General features: G+C 39.0%; 1 protein-coding gene across 1 annotated transcript in view; it reads left to right on the top strand.

The window, feature by feature from the left end:
- PLCG2 (phospholipase C gamma 2) overlaps positions 1-19,686 on the top strand; it is a 66,054-nt gene that overhangs the window by 26,581 nt on the left and 19,787 nt on the right. The window contains exons 6-20 of the mRNA XM_040615040.1: positions 3,681-3,765; positions 4,531-4,614; positions 6,085-6,128; positions 7,325-7,397; positions 8,417-8,518; positions 8,692-8,810; positions 10,312-10,397; positions 11,346-11,466; positions 11,988-12,156; positions 13,896-14,000; positions 14,219-14,308; positions 15,297-15,475; positions 16,262-16,462; positions 17,710-17,829; positions 19,072-19,252. Of these exons, the coding sequence (XP_040470974.1) occupies positions 3,681-3,765; positions 4,531-4,614; positions 6,085-6,128; positions 7,325-7,397; positions 8,417-8,518; positions 8,692-8,810; positions 10,312-10,397; positions 11,346-11,466; positions 11,988-12,156; positions 13,896-14,000; positions 14,219-14,308; positions 15,297-15,475; positions 16,262-16,462; positions 17,710-17,829; positions 19,072-19,252 (1,759 nt within the window). The remainder of the gene's footprint in view (positions 1-3,680; positions 3,766-4,530; positions 4,615-6,084; positions 6,129-7,324; positions 7,398-8,416; positions 8,519-8,691; positions 8,811-10,311; positions 10,398-11,345; positions 11,467-11,987; positions 12,157-13,895; positions 14,001-14,218; positions 14,309-15,296; positions 15,476-16,261; positions 16,463-17,709; positions 17,830-19,071; positions 19,253-19,686) is intronic.

Here is a 19,686-nt window from a genome sequence, read left to right as displayed (position 1 = left end):
TTCGCCCTTTCATAGCCCAGCTCGAGCCCAGCAGCTTGGACTGCATAACCCGCTGTGAGCTTTCTTGTGCAGCTGTGCCACCAGTTCTTCCTTCATGGCTGAAGCGTGTTTGCATTGGACTACACTCTGATGTAGACAGACCAGAATCAGCTTTTAAAAGCTTATTTGGGCATTTGTAACAATGAAGCTGCATAAGCAGGATTCAACATGGGCTGCTAAAGATCCGGGGCAGAAATGATTAGCCCTCCCTTGATTCAGTCAGGAGGACAGAGCAGAATATTAAGAGGAAGAGGAGATAACGGAGATACCTGAGGATATTAGAGGAAAGGAGGAGGAGGACTAATGGTATGACAGGGTAATACCATATGAAAGAGTTGCTTTCACAGTGGGAAACGGAAGATATGTTGAGGATAGATATAGAAAGAAGCAAAGTTAATGGTTTGGAGTAAGGGCAAACATTTTTTTTTCTTGAGTGATTGGCCTGGCTACGTGGGCTTGTCTCTTTGGTGCATATTCAAATAGACCAAAGCCAAAGAATCATCTCTGACCTGGTACTTTTCATGAAAGAAGTTGTAGGGTTGTAGCTCCCAGTGTGCTGTGTAGCTTTGTATGGTTTTTAGCAGTTTATTTCAGGTCTGTGTGTGATGTGGGTTTGTAGCTTTTGTACAGCAGAGCAGACTTTTTTTTTTTTTTTAAATGATTTCAGCTGCATACCTCTCCTTAGAGTTGCCAGAAGTCATGTGACACTGAGAAGAATGTTACACCTCTTCCCCATGTCTATTATTTACCATGATTTTGCTCTTTGTCTGGCTTGTGTTTTATTCTAAGGTGCAATTCAGTGTAGAAAAGTACATGCGTTTCCTCTGATATAGGCCTTTCCCTAAAGATTGTGTCTTATTGTGTGAATGAGACTGTGTTATTGCAGGAAATAGTGCCGTTCTGCAGATAGATAGCCTGTGACGTTGTGCAGCTGGCCTCAGTGTGGGCAGACACCATTTCAAAACAGCGTTTCCTAACGTGGTAGTGTCGTGAAGGGAAAAGTACCATCCTTTAGTGGATGTTGGCTTATACCTCCTGATGTATTTAGAAAAACTAGCCCTGCAGTGGGGATATGTTGGGGAACACGAAGCAAAAGCAAATGTTGGGATAGAGAAGCTGTGGCTTGACAGTATATATCTGCTGAAGAGGTTTCTTTTCTTGCTTTAGGGTTGTTCTATCACTACAAGGCAGGCTGGTTAAGATCAAGGGGACTTGCACTGTGGAGAGAGCAGTTTTTTGTTTTCTTGATAGATGATTCATGCTTTTAAAAAAATTCAGGAAAGGGGTTTGGACTGAGTTTCATTGTGTTTAGTGTTGCAGTTTCTAGGGAGGTTAATTGTAAAGGTTAGGCTTCCAGGCAAGTCATGTTTCACAGGTTGAGTTTTTCCCAGTGGTAATGAAGTCCCAGCTCTTTGTTTTGGCTTGCATTTGCCTGGCCAGAGGAAATTGCTTGTGCTTGGTGTTTAGGCTACAAATGGAATGCTTATTCTTGCTCCTAAAAGTAGTGTTTTTTCTCCAGAGGTCTGGCGACAAGGTGGAAGGCCAGGAATTTCCGGAGTTCTAATCTGGCTTTGGCATGGACTTTGGCTAAGTTCCTTCTTGCTTTGCTTCTTTCCCTCTCTACACAATGGAGATGAGAATATCTCCCAGGTTAACTGCTTGTATGGACACCGTAGAATGGAAGTGTTACTTTTGTCTAGGTGCTGATTGCTTTGGTTGCTTTTAAGTGGCTCTGTTCTGAACCTGTGTTTGCAGAGAGTTAATGGCTTATGAACTGCACTTTAGGTCAAGACAAAGTACCCTAGCCTTGTTTTCTTGGCTACTGTTGGTATCGCATTAATGTTTAGTGGGCATTGGCAGTAGGACCCATGGATCTTGTGTCTGCATTCTCTTGACTTTTCCCCACTTCCTTTTTTGCTGCCAGGGATTTCTCTCATCTTCCACTCTGACTTGTCCCTGTACCCTTCACATGTCCCACTGTAATGCTGCACCTTTCTCATTGAGACCTCACATCTGTGCCTACCCAGAATACCCAGTTTGAGACTCTGTCCTGGAACGTGAAACCTCATTTCCATTCTTTGCTATCCAAAGACAAGCTGAATAGCAGGTGACTGAAATGGAGCTACAGGAGATGGCTGAATTGGTGTACCAGCTTGGTGCTGCTCAATGGATGAAATCTGATTTCCTCTACCACCTCTACATGCTGCTAGTCAGGCACTCCTGCCCCTTTTCCTATTCTGGCTATAATGCTGATATGGGCATGAGGTGACCTTGTGAAGCCAGTGAGAAACTTGTTCTAGCTCTGTCAGCCACAGAGTTTTCTGCTTGCATAGCAAGTTGAAACAGGTTATCAAAAGGTTTAACAAGCATCACAGCTGGCCTATGGAAGCAGCGGGACCATAGCAACAGGAAAACGGAGTGGGGCACAAGGAGGGGAGTTTAGGGTTGCTACTTGTAACAGCAGTGAGCTGTTAGATCAGCTCACCTGTACTTATGGGCATTTAAAGCATTTGGACACACAGCTCCTTTAGAAATCACCCTTCTGTTCATAAGGAGTTATAGCGGCATTCCCCAACCTCCTATTTCCATGTTGATCATAAGCACAGTAAATATTGTCAGCTGCTCTGAATCTGCAGTGAAGGATGCTATGGCAGCAACACCTAGGGCACTGGAATACAATCTGAGGTTGATGAGAAAACTGAAAGATATGAAGGAAACTGAGGTTTTTGACATAAGCTATTCACAGGCTTGTTTGTAATACACAGTATTACTTCAACAGAAGAAGTTTGATGTATACATCATACGTGATTTGATGTATGGCCAGAAAGTATTTGTGGCCAGAAGGTGTTGCAGTGATTAATAAATTTATCTTTGTGAGTATTTGGTGTATGTAAGCACTGCGTTGCTTAAAATTTGGAATAAGTATGTCTTATTTGAAAGGTCTTGCTGTTATCTAGAAAACTTTGGTTTTCGAAATGTTACTGGTATATTACTTGACATTCTGAAGGATCAGCAGGTCTGTGTAAATGGACCTGGAAGGCAGTCCTTTCTGGGAAAACTTGGTTGTGAGAGGAGGATGGGGTCATGTTCGGATGTTGCAGAAGGGGAGAGTCTTGCTCCTGTAAATCAGTTTTACTGTCCAAGTGAGTAACAGCTGGAGAAGAAGGTTATAATGGTAATGAAAACTGGAGCTTTTCATTTTCTGTTTCTGCTCATCAGTTTGTTATATCCTTTGTATAATGTTTTCTGTGTCTGTATTCCAGTGGGACTGGAACAATGGAAAAAAGGCTGCAATTCATCTGACCATGTGTAAACACCTATATTTGAGCTGATCATCTAGATCTGATTAATTATTGATGGAGAGAAATGGGTGTCTTTGCAGCGTGGCTCTCTTCATCCTAATATGGATGCCCAGATTAATTGAAGTGCCTATTTCTCCCCACCAACTAGAAAACAAGTCTAGCTTGCTGACATGTAGGTGTGATGTTTATAGGGATTATGTTATGCGAAATGAGCCCTACGCAAAATGTTTCAATAGTCACATTTTTGTGTTAATGGAAAATATATTAGTAGCTGACTAGAGATAGCAAACTGTGGCATTTTTGCTATCTTTTTTTTCTTCTTCTTCTTTTCTTCCACAGTATCAGTCTTAGAGAGCTGAAAACTGTACTTCCCCAAGTAAACTTCAAAGTGAGCAGCATGAAGTTCTTGAAGGATAAATTTGCGGTAATTACCTGATAACTTTTATCTGTTTGGTATTATCTGATAGGTGTTACTTCTTTTCAGGATACTGCCTATATTTTTGCTTCTTAGCATGTACAGTTACATAAATTATGTCAGTTAATTTCTCAGCATGGCTTTGCCTGTGTTGAGGGCTATAAGAAAACATAGACGTAAATGTTCCTTTTCATTGTATGGTTGACCAGAGCCAGCATTGGGTTTTGAGCCCCAGTGCTGATACTGTGCAGGTGCATAGGAAGCTGTACTATGTTTAAGATAAAATTCATATATAATAAAAAAATTTTTTGGCAATATGGTCAAGTAATAACCTCTTCACTCCAACCTGTGCTAACATTAATAACTTCTGAAGGTTGTTTCCATTACTACAGGAATTTTAAATATCCCCACCTTTTCCTGCTTTCAAACTCTCCACCCTTAAAACATACAGTCTTGCTTCTGTTGCTCCAGCTAACAATGACTAAATGAGGCACTACTTCACTCCCAGTAACATGGTGGAAGTGGAGTCAGGGTGCAAAATGCAAGGCCAAAGATGTGGGCTAGGAGCACTATGTCACAAACCAAGAATCTGTTTAATTGTTTGTATTGTTTAAAAAATAAATACATTTAAAAAATCCCAAGTGGTTAAAACAAATGAAGTTGGAGTAGAACAGAATGCGTCAGAGGGTGGCAGCTGGGGTAAGAGTGATTTGTGTGCTGTGCAGATGCAGTTCGGGGAATTCTAAATTCACTGTGTGGTACTTTCTGTTGTAGGAGATAGGTGCTCACAAGGAAGAGCTTAGTTTTGAACAATTTCATTTGTTCTACAAGAAAATCATGTTTGAACAACAGAAATCGGTAAGCTTTTTCATAAGTAGTCTTCATACTGTTAAACTGCTTGATCAGAATAAAGAGTGAATGCTGATTTTTTTGTTGGTTTTGTTTTTTACTAATTTTCTTTTTTCCTCATTCTTGTAACAGAAAAAGGGTGTAGTACTGTACTTGTGTAGATAACAGTCACCATCAGCAATTGGTTGAAGAAGATGAATAAGTCATTCATGTTGCTTCTTATGTGTTGGTAGTAGAGATATGCACAGATATAGCGGGGTTTCTAGGAAGAACTTTTCTTGTGAGTTTGTTCAGGATGTAGAATGTCTTTTAGGCTTGCCTGATCTCTTTGCAGATAGGACCAAGTCTTTTTGATATTTGTATTAATCTTTTTATCGCTAAAAACATTCTGTAAATCACAGGCATGTATCCTGGCCATCAAATAATAGCTGTTGTTCTCATCATCTCTTATGCTTGGAGATTACTGGTGGTGAGTCCATTACAAGGCATGTATCAGGCAGTCCTTGGGAGGCATGAATGCAGTGGAGTTACATTTTGGCTAATATATATGGGAAACTGCCTGACTACTGTTTCCACGTATTCACTGCCCAGATTCATGAACCTGGTGGAAACTACATACTTTTAGTGAGTCTGAAAGTTAGGAACCCTTTAAACATGTGTGAAAACACGTAATCTGAAATTACCTGCGTAAATGTCTTTGTTGACGATGTGCTTATTGTTGATTCAACTTGCAGTTGCTAAAATAGAAGCTTCAATAGTCGAAGTCAGTGCTGTTTCATTTGGCAATAGAGCTTTGCAATAGAGCTTTCTTGTGCCGTTTAAGTGATGCTGAAATTGAAGTAATGAAGAATCTCAACTTACTGACAGGGTTTTATTTTTGGCTGGGATGGTCTAGTTAATTAGCTTGAGCAGAAAGTTCAAGAGTAAAACACAGAATAAGGAGGTTATCTGACTTAAACTTCTGTTATTGGCCCTTGTGGATCATTTCAAAGAAACTCCTTCGTTTGCTAAACACTGCTATGGGGTGGTTGATAAGTTTCCTGCGATCTGTAAGTATGCTGTGCCAAGCTGAAAGCAATTTAGGTTTTATATTTCAATGAATAAATATGATGGATGATATGTAATTCCAGTTTTTCTGCGTTATCAAACAATGAAAGCTCCCCAGAAACTTGATTAGTTGTGTTTATAATATACATTATCAATAGCAAGGTTTTTGCCTGAGAATTGTGAGTGTTCACACTGAAAGGCCTGAAGTGCAGTTGCCAGCCTTGGCAGTATGTTTTTTTTCTTAGGCTTTTAATTAAAAATGTGTCTTGCCAACTTGTATGCAGGTTCTCTAGAGCAGACAGGCCTATCTATTTCCCCTTGCCAAACCAATGGACATTGTTAGGTGGAATTAGAAAACTGCATATTCTTTTATTATTTATCTTGTCTCCCTTTTTTGTGTTTTTTGTTTGTTTTTGTTTTGTTTTGTTTAAGATTCTTGATGAATTCAAAAAGGATTCCTCTGTGTTCATTCTTGGGTGAGATTCTTCATTTGTATTATTTTTCCACATTTCCATATGGTTGTAGTGCTGCAGCATTGCTTTTTAATTACATCACTCTTTATTTGTTTTGATGCTTTTGTAAGTGAAAAGAAATTGTATGTCTTTTTGCATTCAGAAAGCTGAACTTACCATGGAAATAAGTCCTGAATATAACTTGATAAATGGTTTTTACTTTCTGACTACAGAAGGGGTTTGGACTTGAATGAGTGAATTTGCCTGTCTGATTTCACTAAGAGCTGAACAGAACTATGAAAGGACAATTTGATGGAGAAATTTTAACCTCAGTCTGGAGGGTGGTGTGGTGCACAGGCTTTGCCTGGACTTGAGCAGAATGCTGATAGTAACAGTTTCTGCATCTTTGTCTTGGTGAACTTGAAAATTTAAGATGTGTACAGTGTGAAAAAGGATGTCAGAGGCATTGCTAACATTTTGACTGAATCAAACCAGTTTATCTTGGTTTTGAATATTACACTAACAGATTACAGAAGTTACTTACACAGTACCCTCAGAGCAAAGTTTTTATTTCTTTAGTCCTTGGTCGTGTCATATGAATTAAACTTGGTGAGACTGCTTATAAGCACAGATTTATGAAGGATGGGTAGGTTATAAATACCTTATTGGTACCAGATGATGCGGCTTTTGTGTCCTACAAAAGGGAAAGCGGTCGTGCCGCTTTTTCTTGGTGCAGCTACATCTTGCCTCCTTTTTCAGGAGGCTTTGATCTACCACAGTAGATGAGCCGAATAATACATGGAAGGAGTTATTTGTGGAAGTGCGGCTCTATGATAATTTAAAAGAACAGTGTCTCCATATGCCTCAACTAAACTTAACAACACCCCTGCCAAGTGAATGCTGCTCATTTGCTACAAAGCAGTGAGCACAGATTTGGTACTTTTCCCAATGAATCACTATCAAAAGTACATCAAGAATCCAGGAGGCTTTATTTTAAAGGCTCAAAATACAGTAATTAAATAATACAGTATTACAAGACTAATCTAAATTCCATTGGAGTCATAACAAGTTTCTTGGTGGTGGCAGCACGTTTATACTGTAAATCCAAGATACAAATCCATGTTATGTTCTGCTATAACATCTGATGATACTTGCTGTCTTATTTCTTTAGCTTCACACTTTCCCTTTCTTTTATATATATAAATATTTTTTTTTTTTAGAAATACTGACCGTCCAGATGCTTCAGCAGTTCATCTCCATGACTTTCAGAGATTCCTGCTACATGAGCAGCAGGTGAGAAGGTTGCATAAATTCTGAGTTTTTTCTTGAGGTTCTTTCAGAGAATTCTATGATCATTAAAAAGGAATGTGACATGTTATAGAATATGATTGATGTCAGCTGGGATACTAGGCCTTGGAAAGACTTCTCCTTTTTTGCCATTGAAATTCACAGGAACTATTATTTTTCATCTGTATAAAGGCTCTGAAGGTGCCCCAGAGGGTGAGAGGAAGGCCAAAGTAAATAAGGTTTTAATAGGTCTCCATTTAGTCATGTAGATAAACAGGCAAGGTTAGAAATAAACACTGGATGTATGTCAAACCTGATAGCCTGACCTAGTTACAGGTGTCATCATAGGTACATCTGGGGTAATGCCTTGGTTGTGGCTGCATTTTAGCAGCTCTTACATAAAAAGCTGCATGCATTCGAGTCAAAGGTAATTTTCTATTGAATGGAGCCAGTTTGATGTCCTACACCAGCAAGCAGATAAGGATGGAGGCAGGAACTGGAACCATGTCCTTATGGTCTTCTGTAATATCATTTAGCACAGACATAATGGGAAAAAATTGTGCAATATTTGCTAGGTGCTGCTAAGCTCCAGATTTGCAAATATGATTGAAAAGTGAGACCTACACTTCCTGTATAAGCTTTCTACTCTTTTTTTTCTCCCTATTTCACTATGTTAAAAGGGTGTTCAGATTGCAGTTAGAAATGAGACAAATTATAGTTAAAGCATATTGTTCAAGGAGGGCAGCTTTTTTCTCCGTGTGTGCATGCGTATGTGTACATGTGTAGTATGTGTCTTGTGGACCTCCAAACTGTGTAAAGGTACTTAGATGGAGATCTTCTTTTTCCCCCTCAGACTTCACAGAGGAAACACGTAAGATATGTGGGTACAATAAAATACATTGGCAGTAAACTAGACAGATGAGGAAGAAGTAAATCACATCTGTAGGTCTCTCTGTTCCTTATTTGATTTTATATAGATTAACACTATTTCTCATTTTTTTTCCCTACTCTATTGTTATCTCAAGGAATCTTGGGCACAAGATCTCAGTAAAGTCCGAGAACGAATGACGAAATTTATTGATGACACTATGAGAGAAACTGCTGAACCCTTTCTCTTTGTTGATGAGGTAAGGTAATGATACTTTCTAGTAGTTCCTTGTGGACTTTCTTCTTTCAGTGCTTGTTCCTACTTTGTTAATTGGATGGCAGATCCTCTAGGCTTCTCTTGCTACATTGCTGGGTTTCTTTTAGGCTTGTATTGTAAAAATGTTTAGATTCAGTCTCTGTCTTTGTATTGTAGTTCCTCACTTACCTTTTTGCAAAAGAAAACAGTATTTGGGATGAGAAATATGATTCAATAGATGCACAGGACATGAATAATCCTTTGTCCCACTACTGGATTTCTTCCTCTCATAACACGTAAGTTACCAAAAGTCCCATTGTCTATCCCTGTTCACACAGACCTAGCCCAAGTTAGGAGAAAGTAAATTATGCCAGAAATATACTGCGTGGATGTATGAAACCTTCCTAAAGCATGATGTAAATGTGGCAAATACAGTTTGTGGGATGTCTTTTCCATTTCTCTTAAGATCTTAGAGGTTTTGAGATAAAACTGAACTCAGCTGACAGAAAACCCAAACCCTGAATCCTGTTATAAAAATAAAGAGGTCTTGAGTTGAGCAGAGTTCCAGACTCTGCTTTCAGAAAGTAAAGTTATTGAAGGAGCTTCCATTTTTTCTAAGCAAAACCAGCCTTGTTGAGCTAGTGTCAGCATTAACTGTACCTGAACAGAAGAATGCTGCGAGAACCCCACTTGTCCTGTGGCAAAGTCCCATACTGTTAGTGTGATCTGAAGGGCAGTGGATTTGTTTTCTTGGGAAAGGAGGCAATGATGTGCACCACTGATAGATACTCTGACAGTTTATGGTGTCACAAAGCGGGAAAGATTTGGTCCTGAGCAGAAAAGGAAAGGGATATGGAGACCTTAAATTAGCACATCTAGTGATCAGGACTTGGCTGTTCATGGACTTTGCCAGGATGATGAGGATTAGAGCAGACAGAGGTGCCTGAGGAAGAGTGCAATTTGCTATCCATGCACTTCTTTGTTATTTTGAGTTTATTTTACAGCCAGAACTTTGAAGGCCTGGGGACTTTATTTTTGTTGTTACTGGTTTTAGAATTTTATGCTTAGTAATGTAGCTGCTGACTTCTGTAGTTTGTGTTGAAGGTATCTAGCCCTTTTCCTTGGCAATCTGTGGTATGCTTTTCAGCCCAAATACAGGCCTATGTGATGATGAGTTTGAACCATCTTCAAATGAAGAGGATTTGCTCATCTGGCATTGTAATGAAAAGGAAGTGTGAAGAGAGGGAGGAGTGGTGAACAAATAATGCTTTGGGAATACTTGCTCTAGATGAACCTGCTTTAGTTGGGGGGGGGTTGTACTAGTTGGCCTCCAGAGGTCCATTCCAACCCCAACCATTCTGTGATTCTGTGAAATAAAATATTGCAGGAAATGAAAGAAAGTGGATATGGATATAGTTTGTAGGTCTATTTTGAAGTATAGGATGTGTTACTACTCTAAATACCCTCCACATCCCTCCAGCGTGGTTATGCCTCAGCGTGACGCGGTTTAGGTATGTTTCAAAGCTCATGATTGTCTCTGCAGAAATATGTCAGTCAGAGTTGGCTGATGTTTAGGTCGAGCCTTTAACCTCCTCTAATTTGGTTCATTCAAAAGTCTGATTGCATCAGGTTCAGCAAAGTCCAGTTCGTCCATTGCAAGTTAAAAAAAAAAAGAGAAGTGATAAAAAAAGAATCAACATCCATTTTCCATGACAGGAGAAAAAATGTCGCCCAATGAGTGAGTGGGAAATGGTTGAAATGGGCTGCTTGTCTTTTATGATTTCCTTTATTCCTTAGATATCTGACAGGAGACCAGCTTCGAAGTGAATCTTCCACAGAAGCTTACATCAGGTGCCTTAGAATGGGATGTCGATGTATTGAGTGTGAGTAAAGAGTCTGTGGAGTGGTTTGTAACATGCTGTTCATATAAGCGGAGTTTCCCCTGTTTATTAAGAAAGAAAAAAGAACCGAAATCAAGAACTAGTTTGTTTTCTGAAGTTAGTCATATAAAAACACTTATTCCCTAAATTGTTTTTCTTATGCCTCACTATTGCCCTGTTCGCTTGCTTTGATTCTTGTTCCCTTGGAATTTTAAGAAGGTCTTTCTAAATCTCATTGCACTGTACAGCAAAAATTCAACTATATGAAAGTATAAGACTTAAACTGGAATTACTTGTATAGCATAGATAGATAATTTGCTTTCATTGTAATACAGAGAAGCCTAAGACACAGAGATTTTTGTAATTTGGTGCCATTTGTCATCCTGTTTAACTTGTTTTTAAATCAGTTGATGTGTTTATGCGTTTGTTTTCCACAGACTGTGTCTGCGTCTTCATCCCTGTGCTTTGTGTACCTTGTTGAAAAGTTTGACTTTAATTTCATGTTACTTCACTGGTTCCTCCATAAAACTAGTTGCTACTGTCTGTTCAAGTTGGCTAATGCAAAATGTATCTCAAATTAAGAGTTTCAGGGTTAAAATCAGCAAAGAGATAAGCTGTCAACTTGCCACTTGTTGGAGTGTAATTATCCCTGGAAAATTGTTGTAAGCTAGTAGACTGGCAATATAGCTGCCCAAATTCCTTATTCCCATATTTCCACATGATAAAGCTTTTGGAAATTTTTTATATTTTATTTTATTTGTATTGCTTTTACTTAAGTGGATTTAATTTCTTCTCGGAGAGCTATAAACTCATCTAATAGAATATATTATTAGAACATTAAAGTCTATGACTTAGTATGTGGATTGCTGAAGATTTGGATATATTCTTTCTCCTAGAGTTACTTAAATAACTGCTTGGTCTCTTCCTTTTTCCACTGCTTGTCTTTCATAGTGGATTGCTGGGATGGTCCTGATGGAAAACCCATCATTTACCATGGATGGACACGGACAACAAAGATCAAATTTGATGATGTAGTGCAGGCAATCAAAGATCATGCCTTTGTTGCATCTGAGTAAGCTTTAATTTATTTTCCTTAAGTCTGTTTTCATATGCTTAGATATTCCTAAACTTATTTTCTCTGTAACCTAGAGCAAGAAGTACTAGGAGAATAATGACATTCCGGTAGCCTTCGTTATTGCCAAATGTGTGTCTTTAATAGATTTGGTTTTGAGGATTACGTAGTGATTTACTGCTAAGGAAGACAGTAAGTACCCTAAAGGGGTTCCCATCTCCTTGCTTGGGTTGTCTTTTATTAAATTGAAGTGTGAAACTTAAAATGCTGAATAGTATGTCTTAATTATTATTATTATTATTTTTTAAAATAATAAAATACTACCAAGTGAAAGTGACAACCAATATGTCTCTCAGGTAATGTTCATGTTGTAGGGGAGGTCTTAGCTGAGAAGGTGCAGAATTCATAGCATAGCTACCTTTTGATCTGGGGTGGAGTGGAGGAGGATGCTGTTTTCCTTGCCTTGCCAGTTGTAGCAAAGGCGAGTTGTCTTCATTTACATTTTGTTTTCTCCGTGAAAGGTACCCAGTCATTCTGTCAATTGAAGAGCACTGTAGTGTGGAACAGCAGCGACACATGGCCAAAGTATTCAAGGAGGTGTTTGGGGATCAGCTTTTAATGAAGCCTATTGAAGCCAGTGCAGATCAGCTACCATCACCGACCCAGCTGAAAGAAAAAATCATCATCAAGGTAGGCTTGCTTTGTGTGCTGGTAGGTAACATAGGAAAACAAGAGCAGGAGCCAAAAATACTACTCTGGCTTCACAGCTTAGCTGTTAGTTTCTGTTGAGAGACAAGAAGCCCCATGCTTCAAGCGTGTACTAGTAACATTTTGCAATATTGTACAGAGTTCTGTAAAAACTAGGTATTAAAAGTGCTTGCACTTTAAAGTTTTACTTGCAGTAAGTGTTGTTACACAATGTAGCCTGTTTAAAAATGATAAAAGTATGTTCTTGAATAGAAAGTTACTGTTACTTTTTCCAAAGAATGCCTCTCACTCAAGTGAAACCCAAAGTACTTGCAGGCTGCACACTTAAGTTGTTAAGATTGCTTGCAAAGTTCCAAAATTGATGGGTGTTTGCGTACTGAAATCACACTGAGTTAGTAATTTAGCGAGGCATTTGTGAAACATGGAGGCTCCTATTAGAAGGCAGTCACTGTTAGAGTATCTTACCTTCTGGGCAATACAGATGCTTTACTCAGTACTGATGTGGAACATAACCAAACGAAGACTTCTCAGATTGAAACTGCAGTAGAACTTTTCAAAAGGCAAAATTAAGTGGAGAATGAGGCCTGCTCGTGATCTCTTTAGTAAAATAATAATTCCTTTTGTCCATGCTTCAGTCTTCCAGCTCTTGTAACAGTACTATATCCTATGTATTAAACTTCTGAACAGAAGAAGTAAGGACAGATAGATAGAATCATACAGCTCTTGAAATAAGACTGGAAATCATGGCACCCCCCTCTAAGGTGCAAAAGTTCTGTGCTCAAGTTTTTGGGATTTTTCTCCCCTCCAAACTGTCTGTTGTTACCTTAGAGCATAGAAGGGAGTTGCGCAGGCATGTGAATAATAACGTGACAGATCTGATTTAAAGGAAATTACAAACTACTATGAGTCTGCACAAGAGAACATCCATATCACTTTGTCCTGTCTAAAAGAGCATTGAAGAGTCCTTAAATAGCTCAGCACCTGCCTGTGAGTTAGTTGTGTTATTTGGCTTTTGTTTGGAAATTGTTGTCAGTAAACAGTCAAAGGCAACTCCTACTTCAGGGGCCTGTGGGATTTTTCAGATAAGCCTGTCAAATTAAAATCTACCTGCAGCAGGGTATGCAGAACAGAATGGAGTTGAGAACTACTAGATACGAGGTGATTAATCCCATCATGAACTTCACTTCAGTATTTGATGTTACTCTTAGCCCCTTGAGCTACTGTTTTTTTTCAGCACTCTCAAGATAATTTATCCCTTCTTTTCATAAAAATTTCCCTTCTGCTCATTTTTCTTGTAGAAGAGTAGGTTCCCCATTCATTTTAATTCCTCATTGTTTTGTTTTGTTTTTCTGTTCCTTATATTCTGCTCTCTGCAGAGCGATTGTTGTTTTATGCTTATTTCTTGGTATATGTCACTTCACTTTGTTTTGTGTCCTCTAAGGAATGGTGAGCTCTTACCAGACTAGTTGTTTCTTCATTGCTTGAGTGATACCTCTAATAGTTTTTTAACCTTTATTATGAGATTTAAATTTTAAAGAAAGGAATTCCAGCCCTGTTGCATAAAGCCTTGTGGAACAGCTGTTGTGTTGGTAATGACAGAGAAGGCTGTGCAATGGAGGGAAGTACTTCCAGTAATACTGAGTATGCTGAAATATTATGACTAATTTTATATATGATTCTATGTGAGTGTATGAATGTGGTGGGTGTTTTTTGTTTTTAAGCACAAAAAACTGGGGCCAAAGGGAGACATTGATGTGAATTTGGAAGACAAGAAAGAAGAAAAAAAGCAGCAGGGAGAACTTTACATGTGGGACACAATAGAACAGGTATTATTTATGTGATGTTTCCCGCAGTTTGTTACTGGGTTGTGTAATGCCAGAAATTTACATGAATTTTCTCCAGTATTTGTGTTAACACAGTCATTTGAACAGGTGCCAATGAGGGGAAGTAGGTATTTTGTTTGTTGTTACACCTTGTTTTGAAATTGTGGTTAGTGAGTTTCCTTCTGTCTTGTTTAATGGTTTTACTGTCTCTCAACTTTTAGAAGTGGACTCGGCACTACTGTGCTATTGCTGATGGAAAGCTTTCGTTCAGCGATGATATAGAACAGAATGCTGATGAAGATTCGTCGAAGGTGATGGCTCTGGTTTTTTGTTTAAACATGTTCTTTTTATTATCTCAGATTATTTCAATGTGTATTTGTTATGCCAATGTTGAAATCGTAGAGGATCCGTGTCAGATAACAAGTGTATTTGAAGATAAAAGAGTTTTCAAAAGGGTCTTTGCTAAGGTACTTTGGTTAACCCTGGTTTTAATTCTCTTGGCTAACTGAGAACTTACAAAGAGGAGTACAGAAAATGAAATACAGTTTTGGTACTTGAATGCTCATGCTGATGTGTGCACTGACAAAGTCTTCATATGCCTGTGGCTAAGTATTATTGCTGTTCTCAAACTGGACAGTAGGATGAACTAAGGTTTGTTGTGTTAGTAACACAGCACACCTCTTACACAGTGCATGTTACTCATTTCACATTTGTAAAATGTTTGTCACAGGTGAACATGTGTTACATGGTGGTTTAGCAGAAACATGAGGCTCAGTAAGGGTTGCAATAGCAGTGATGTTCAGCATGGTTTCTTTTTCTGATCTTTGGGGTTTCCATGCATGCTTTTTCATTGTTAACATGTAGGTGCGTGGCTTAGAGATCTCCATGCATATGCAGACCATTTTACCCATTCACCTAGATGTTAATGTCAGTAAAATAATTGTGTAAGGAAGAACGCAGATGAATCCTGGAAAAAGCTGATTAGAAACTCTGAATTAGCAGTAGAGTGTTTTACCTTGAAAATATAAATTGGTGTTTGCGTTACTGCATTCTTTCACTTTCTGTTGATTACATAGTTGAATAAAGCTGAAGTTGATTATGGCTCCAAAAGAAATGGCTTGACTGGGGAGGAGTGTCAAGGGTTACTATAAAGGTGATTGGCTTGTTTGTGGAAGGACAGTTCAGGGCTAGGAAGAGCTGAAATCATGAAATAGTAGATTGTTATATCAATAACAAGTATTCTGTTTCAAAATCATAAAACTAGAAATGCACTGTAAAAATTCTTATTTTTTGACCTAGGAGGTGAAACGTACTGAACTACACTTAAAAGAGAAATGGTTCCATGGGAAAATGAAAGAGGGGAGAGCAACTGCTGAGAAACTGCTCCAGGAATATTGTGCTGAAATGGGTGGCAAGGATGGGACATTCCTAGTTAGGGAAAGTGAGGCTTTCCCTAATGATTGCACCTTGTCATTCTGGTATGGTGATTGTCATTAAAAAATTTTGGGTTTTGTTTGTTTTATGGCATTGCACAAAAACGTGTGTATTTTTCAAGTATGCATTTATGGGTGAGTGGAAATGGGAATAAGGCTTTAATTACTAGAATGTTATTGATGGGATTGTGAAAGACTACTTTCTAAATTAAACTTTAGTGTAACATAGTGCATTTTGGCAGAGGAGGCTTTGTATGAAGAGGACTGACTGATTTCCTTAATGAGTGGGCCAAAACGATCTCTAAATTTGGGGATAAATTACTGGTTTCTACACTGAAAAGGCAGTCTCATGAATGTACCTTTATTAGCAGAGATTAATCTTTTCAATGAAAGGATCCTCTAGAGAGAAAATAATAAAGAATTTTCAGGGTTGTTGTTTTTTTTTTTTTTTTTTTTTTTTGTGAGCGTGTGTGTGTTTGCTTTTTTGGTAGTCTGGGTGTTTTTTTTCCTTCTGGTTGGAACATTACGAGGAATAGTGTATCAGATGGATTTCTGATCCAGAGAGCTGTCACAGCAAATTTTGCAGGGAGTAACTATATGCCAGATTTTAAATCATTGTGGGTTGAAAATTATTATTTTCAGTCCTGTAATCTTACTTGTCAGGATTCTTGTATACTGTTCTTACCTTGGCTGTTTTACAAAATGATACAGATTTCTTGCCTCGTCACAAGCTCACCAAGTAGTTGACCAGGACCAGGTGAGGAAATGCTTCAAAGTAAGAAAACTGTTATAAAACCTTTGTTTTCCTTATGCCCCTCTTCATTTCTTCAGGAGGTCAGGTAGAGTCCAGCACTGCCGTATCCGTTCTTCAAGTGATGGGGACACTGTGAAATACTACCTGACGGACCACCTCACTTTTGATAGCATCTATGATCTCATTCAACACTACAAGGAGGCTCACTTGCGATGTGCTGAATTTGAGCTGCGTCTGACTGATGCTGTGCCTAATCCTAGCCCTCATGAAAATAAAGAGTACGTACAGCAGAAGGCAAGCAGCAGGCTTTCCAGACCATCAGTCTTGGATTTTTGCATAGAAAATTCCCTGGATTCAGGAGCATACCTGAGTATTACTTGTCTGTGGGTGTTACAGGAATAGGCTTCCTTGAAAGGCACTGAGTAAGATCACTGACTTTATGAGCACCTGGTAGAGCTGTCACTGGGATAGCAGCAACCAGGAAAATCAGTGAGAACTGTAATACTTGTGGAAACATGCCAATTCCTGTGTTTGCTCGGTGTTTTACAACATCCAGTAGGTTGGATCAGATATTTAGTAGCTGGCTGTGGTCTGGCAACTAAGTGGTCATGGTCTGTGCCATCTGGAAACTACTCCCGGGGCAGTGAGCCCAAACAGTTATATTTTCCTAATCCCACCTTCCATCTCACCCCTGTCAGAGTTGGTTAGGCTGACTTTGCCCCATGCCGATAGGAAGCAGTATAGCTCGCTGTTTATTTCCAGCTGGTATTTATTTGCCTCATGTAGATTGTAGGCAGATCTTGCTTTTGTTTGCTGGCAGAACACTGTAATCACTGTCCTTTGTTCTGTTCTCTTTGCAGTGAGAAAAAGTAAATCTCCTTTGCATGTGAAATGTTGATCTGTGACTTTGAGCTTCTTTTTTTGCTCCCCTGGGAGTCACCTACAACCCTAGATAACTGTGGAAACCAGTGAGAGGGGAGGGTAGATTTTAAGGGTTAAGCTTTCCTGCCTTTCTGTATAAGGTGGAGATGTACTGCCAGTGTAAGTGGCTACAGCTTCACTGAAGGCAAATTAGATCCAAGATAGGTCCATCCCTACAGTGAAAAATAAAATCAGGCTCTGAATGAAAGGATTCAAATGCCTGGTGTTTTTCTTTTGTCTGCATTTGGGCTTTTCCTTAAATCTACTATGTCAAAACTGAATAAAACTACTGAAAACTGAATGGCAGACTAAAAGCAGGATTCAGTGCCTTTTGTTTCAGGAAGAAGCGCAGATTGTGTTTTATGATTTCAGACAGACAGGATGTTCTGATATATTCTTGATGCTTTCATCCAAAATAAACTGCTGTGTTACAATGTTTTGTAATAAGCTGCTGTCATAGGTGGCAAGATGGGTAAAATCTAATGCATAATTTTTCTTGTAATGTTTCAGACTCTGTTGTTAATAACGCTGCCTGTTATTCTTACTGAATGACATTTGACAAGCTTTGTAATCCTTTGTCTCTTTTGATTTTTAACTGTTGTAGTTGGTACTATAGCAACTTGAGTCGGGGAGAGGCAGAAGACATGCTGATGCGAATTCCTCGAGATGGAGCCTTTCTGATTAGAAAGAGAGATGAACCTGATTCATTTGCCATGACTTTCAGGTAAGAAAAGACAGATATGACTAGTGGCCCAACAATATTCTAGTTTTTCTTATTTAAAAAAACACTGCGGTCTTTTCAGAGTTGTAAAATTCTTGCTTTCATTCTTTGAGTAGTTAGCATGGTTGATTTGTGCAGCAGGTTCATGTATGAGAACTTGTACAAGAGTTAATTTGTGACTGGAGTAAAACTTTATGTTTTATAAGAACTGTGCATGGCCCTTCTTCACTTCCTTGGTACTCATTACTACTGGGTATTATTTTGAAGTTTTCTTTGGTGCTGGTTCACCAGTTCTAGGTCCTTATTCCTTGGAAATCCTGCCCTGTCATATAACTGACCAAAATGAAACGTCAGAATGAAACTATCAACTTTTCTTGCCAGCGAAGATATTTTTTGAAACTGGTTGTTTCAACAACGTTAATAAAATGTATAGAATTGTGGCATTCTCCGTTGTGCCTTCAAATGAAATGACGTTTTTCTGAAAATACATATTTCTGCCACATATACAATTGTTTTGGAAGAAGAAATACTTGTTTTCCTCTTTATTTACATGCCTTACTGTGTATTGAAGATGTCCAGATTTCCCCAGTCCCCTGTGTACTTTGGTTTGAAGCTTTCTGCTGTTACCGAGGTGGATATTGTAACAACTTGAGCTGCAGCACCTTGATAAAACCATTTAACAGTGAGGAAAACAACTTCAGCAGCTTGAAAAGGATGCAGGGGTATTCTGTGGGTGGGACAGTTATCAGTGGATGGCTTTACTTTTATCAGTGCAAGCACAAGCCTTGTGTTTAAACATAAGAGATTATTATTATTATTATTCAAAATTGGCTTCTGTAGTTAACAAAATGATTGTAGGGAAGAGGCAGCTACTTGTTTTGAGCAGAGTGTGTCTGTCACTTAGGGACAGTGGTAGATCAGCAATGGATTCCAGAGGGACTCTCGGTCTGATCAGAGACATTTGTGTTAGTATGAAGGTGACAGAATACCTGTCTGTAGGGGGAAAAAATAAGGAAATTTAATCTAAGCAAAAGCATGGATTTATACCAAGGCCCTGTATATTGTAGAAAAGCAAGAATGTCTTTTTGTGAATTTAATCAGGCAACTAGAATTCAGTTTGAATAAACGAGGCTTTGGAAGAGGGAGAAATTATTTGACCTGATTAAGTTGCACAAAGCAATTCGGGTTTAGTTTATAGCACTGCAAGTACCAATCCCTTTTACAGCACCTGCGCTTGTTTCACAGAGCGGAGGGGAAGGTGAAGCACTTCCGAATTCAGCAGGAAGGTCGCCATTTTGTGCTTGGAACTTCAGCCTATTTTGAGAGTTTAGTGGAACTGGTAACGTACTATGAGAAGCATCCACTGTACAGGAAAATGAAATTGCGTTACCCGGTGACTGAGGAGCTGCTGGAGCGCTACAGCGTGGTAAGCGGTGGTCTTTGTACGAGTGCTGGTTGCTGTAGCAGGTGGAGATCTAGACCTGGGGGTGCTGCATTTCATTCTGGCTGTGGTAGACCTTTGGGGGAGGTTAAGCAGGTAGTTTTCTTATCTGTGAAACTGAGATGGTTATACTGACTTCTCTTACAAAGGTTTTGAGATATGTGAAGGGAAGAGCTTCATCTTATCTTTGATTACAGGTCAACTCTTGCCTTATGATTTGATTAGGAAAGCTACTATGTGAAATGGGGGATTGTTGCTCTGCGAAAACGAGTTTGTGATAATAGCGTTGCCTGAAGTTGGTCTTGTCTTCCATTGCTGGAGTGGACAGAGATCTTAAAATGGTTGTGCAGTTGCCATTTGCTAAGTGTTTCTGAAAAAAGGGAAATATTCTGCTGTGCCTCCCACTGCGGACCACACTG

This window comes from Falco naumanni, chromosome 15 (genome assembly GCF_017639655.2).
Source record: "Falco naumanni isolate bFalNau1 chromosome 15, bFalNau1.pat, whole genome shotgun sequence".
NCBI classification, from domain to species: Eukaryota; Metazoa; Chordata; class Aves; order Falconiformes; family Falconidae; genus Falco; species Falco naumanni.
The sequence above is the reverse complement of the archived record's forward strand: the minus strand, read 5'-3'. Positions and strand labels throughout refer to the sequence as shown.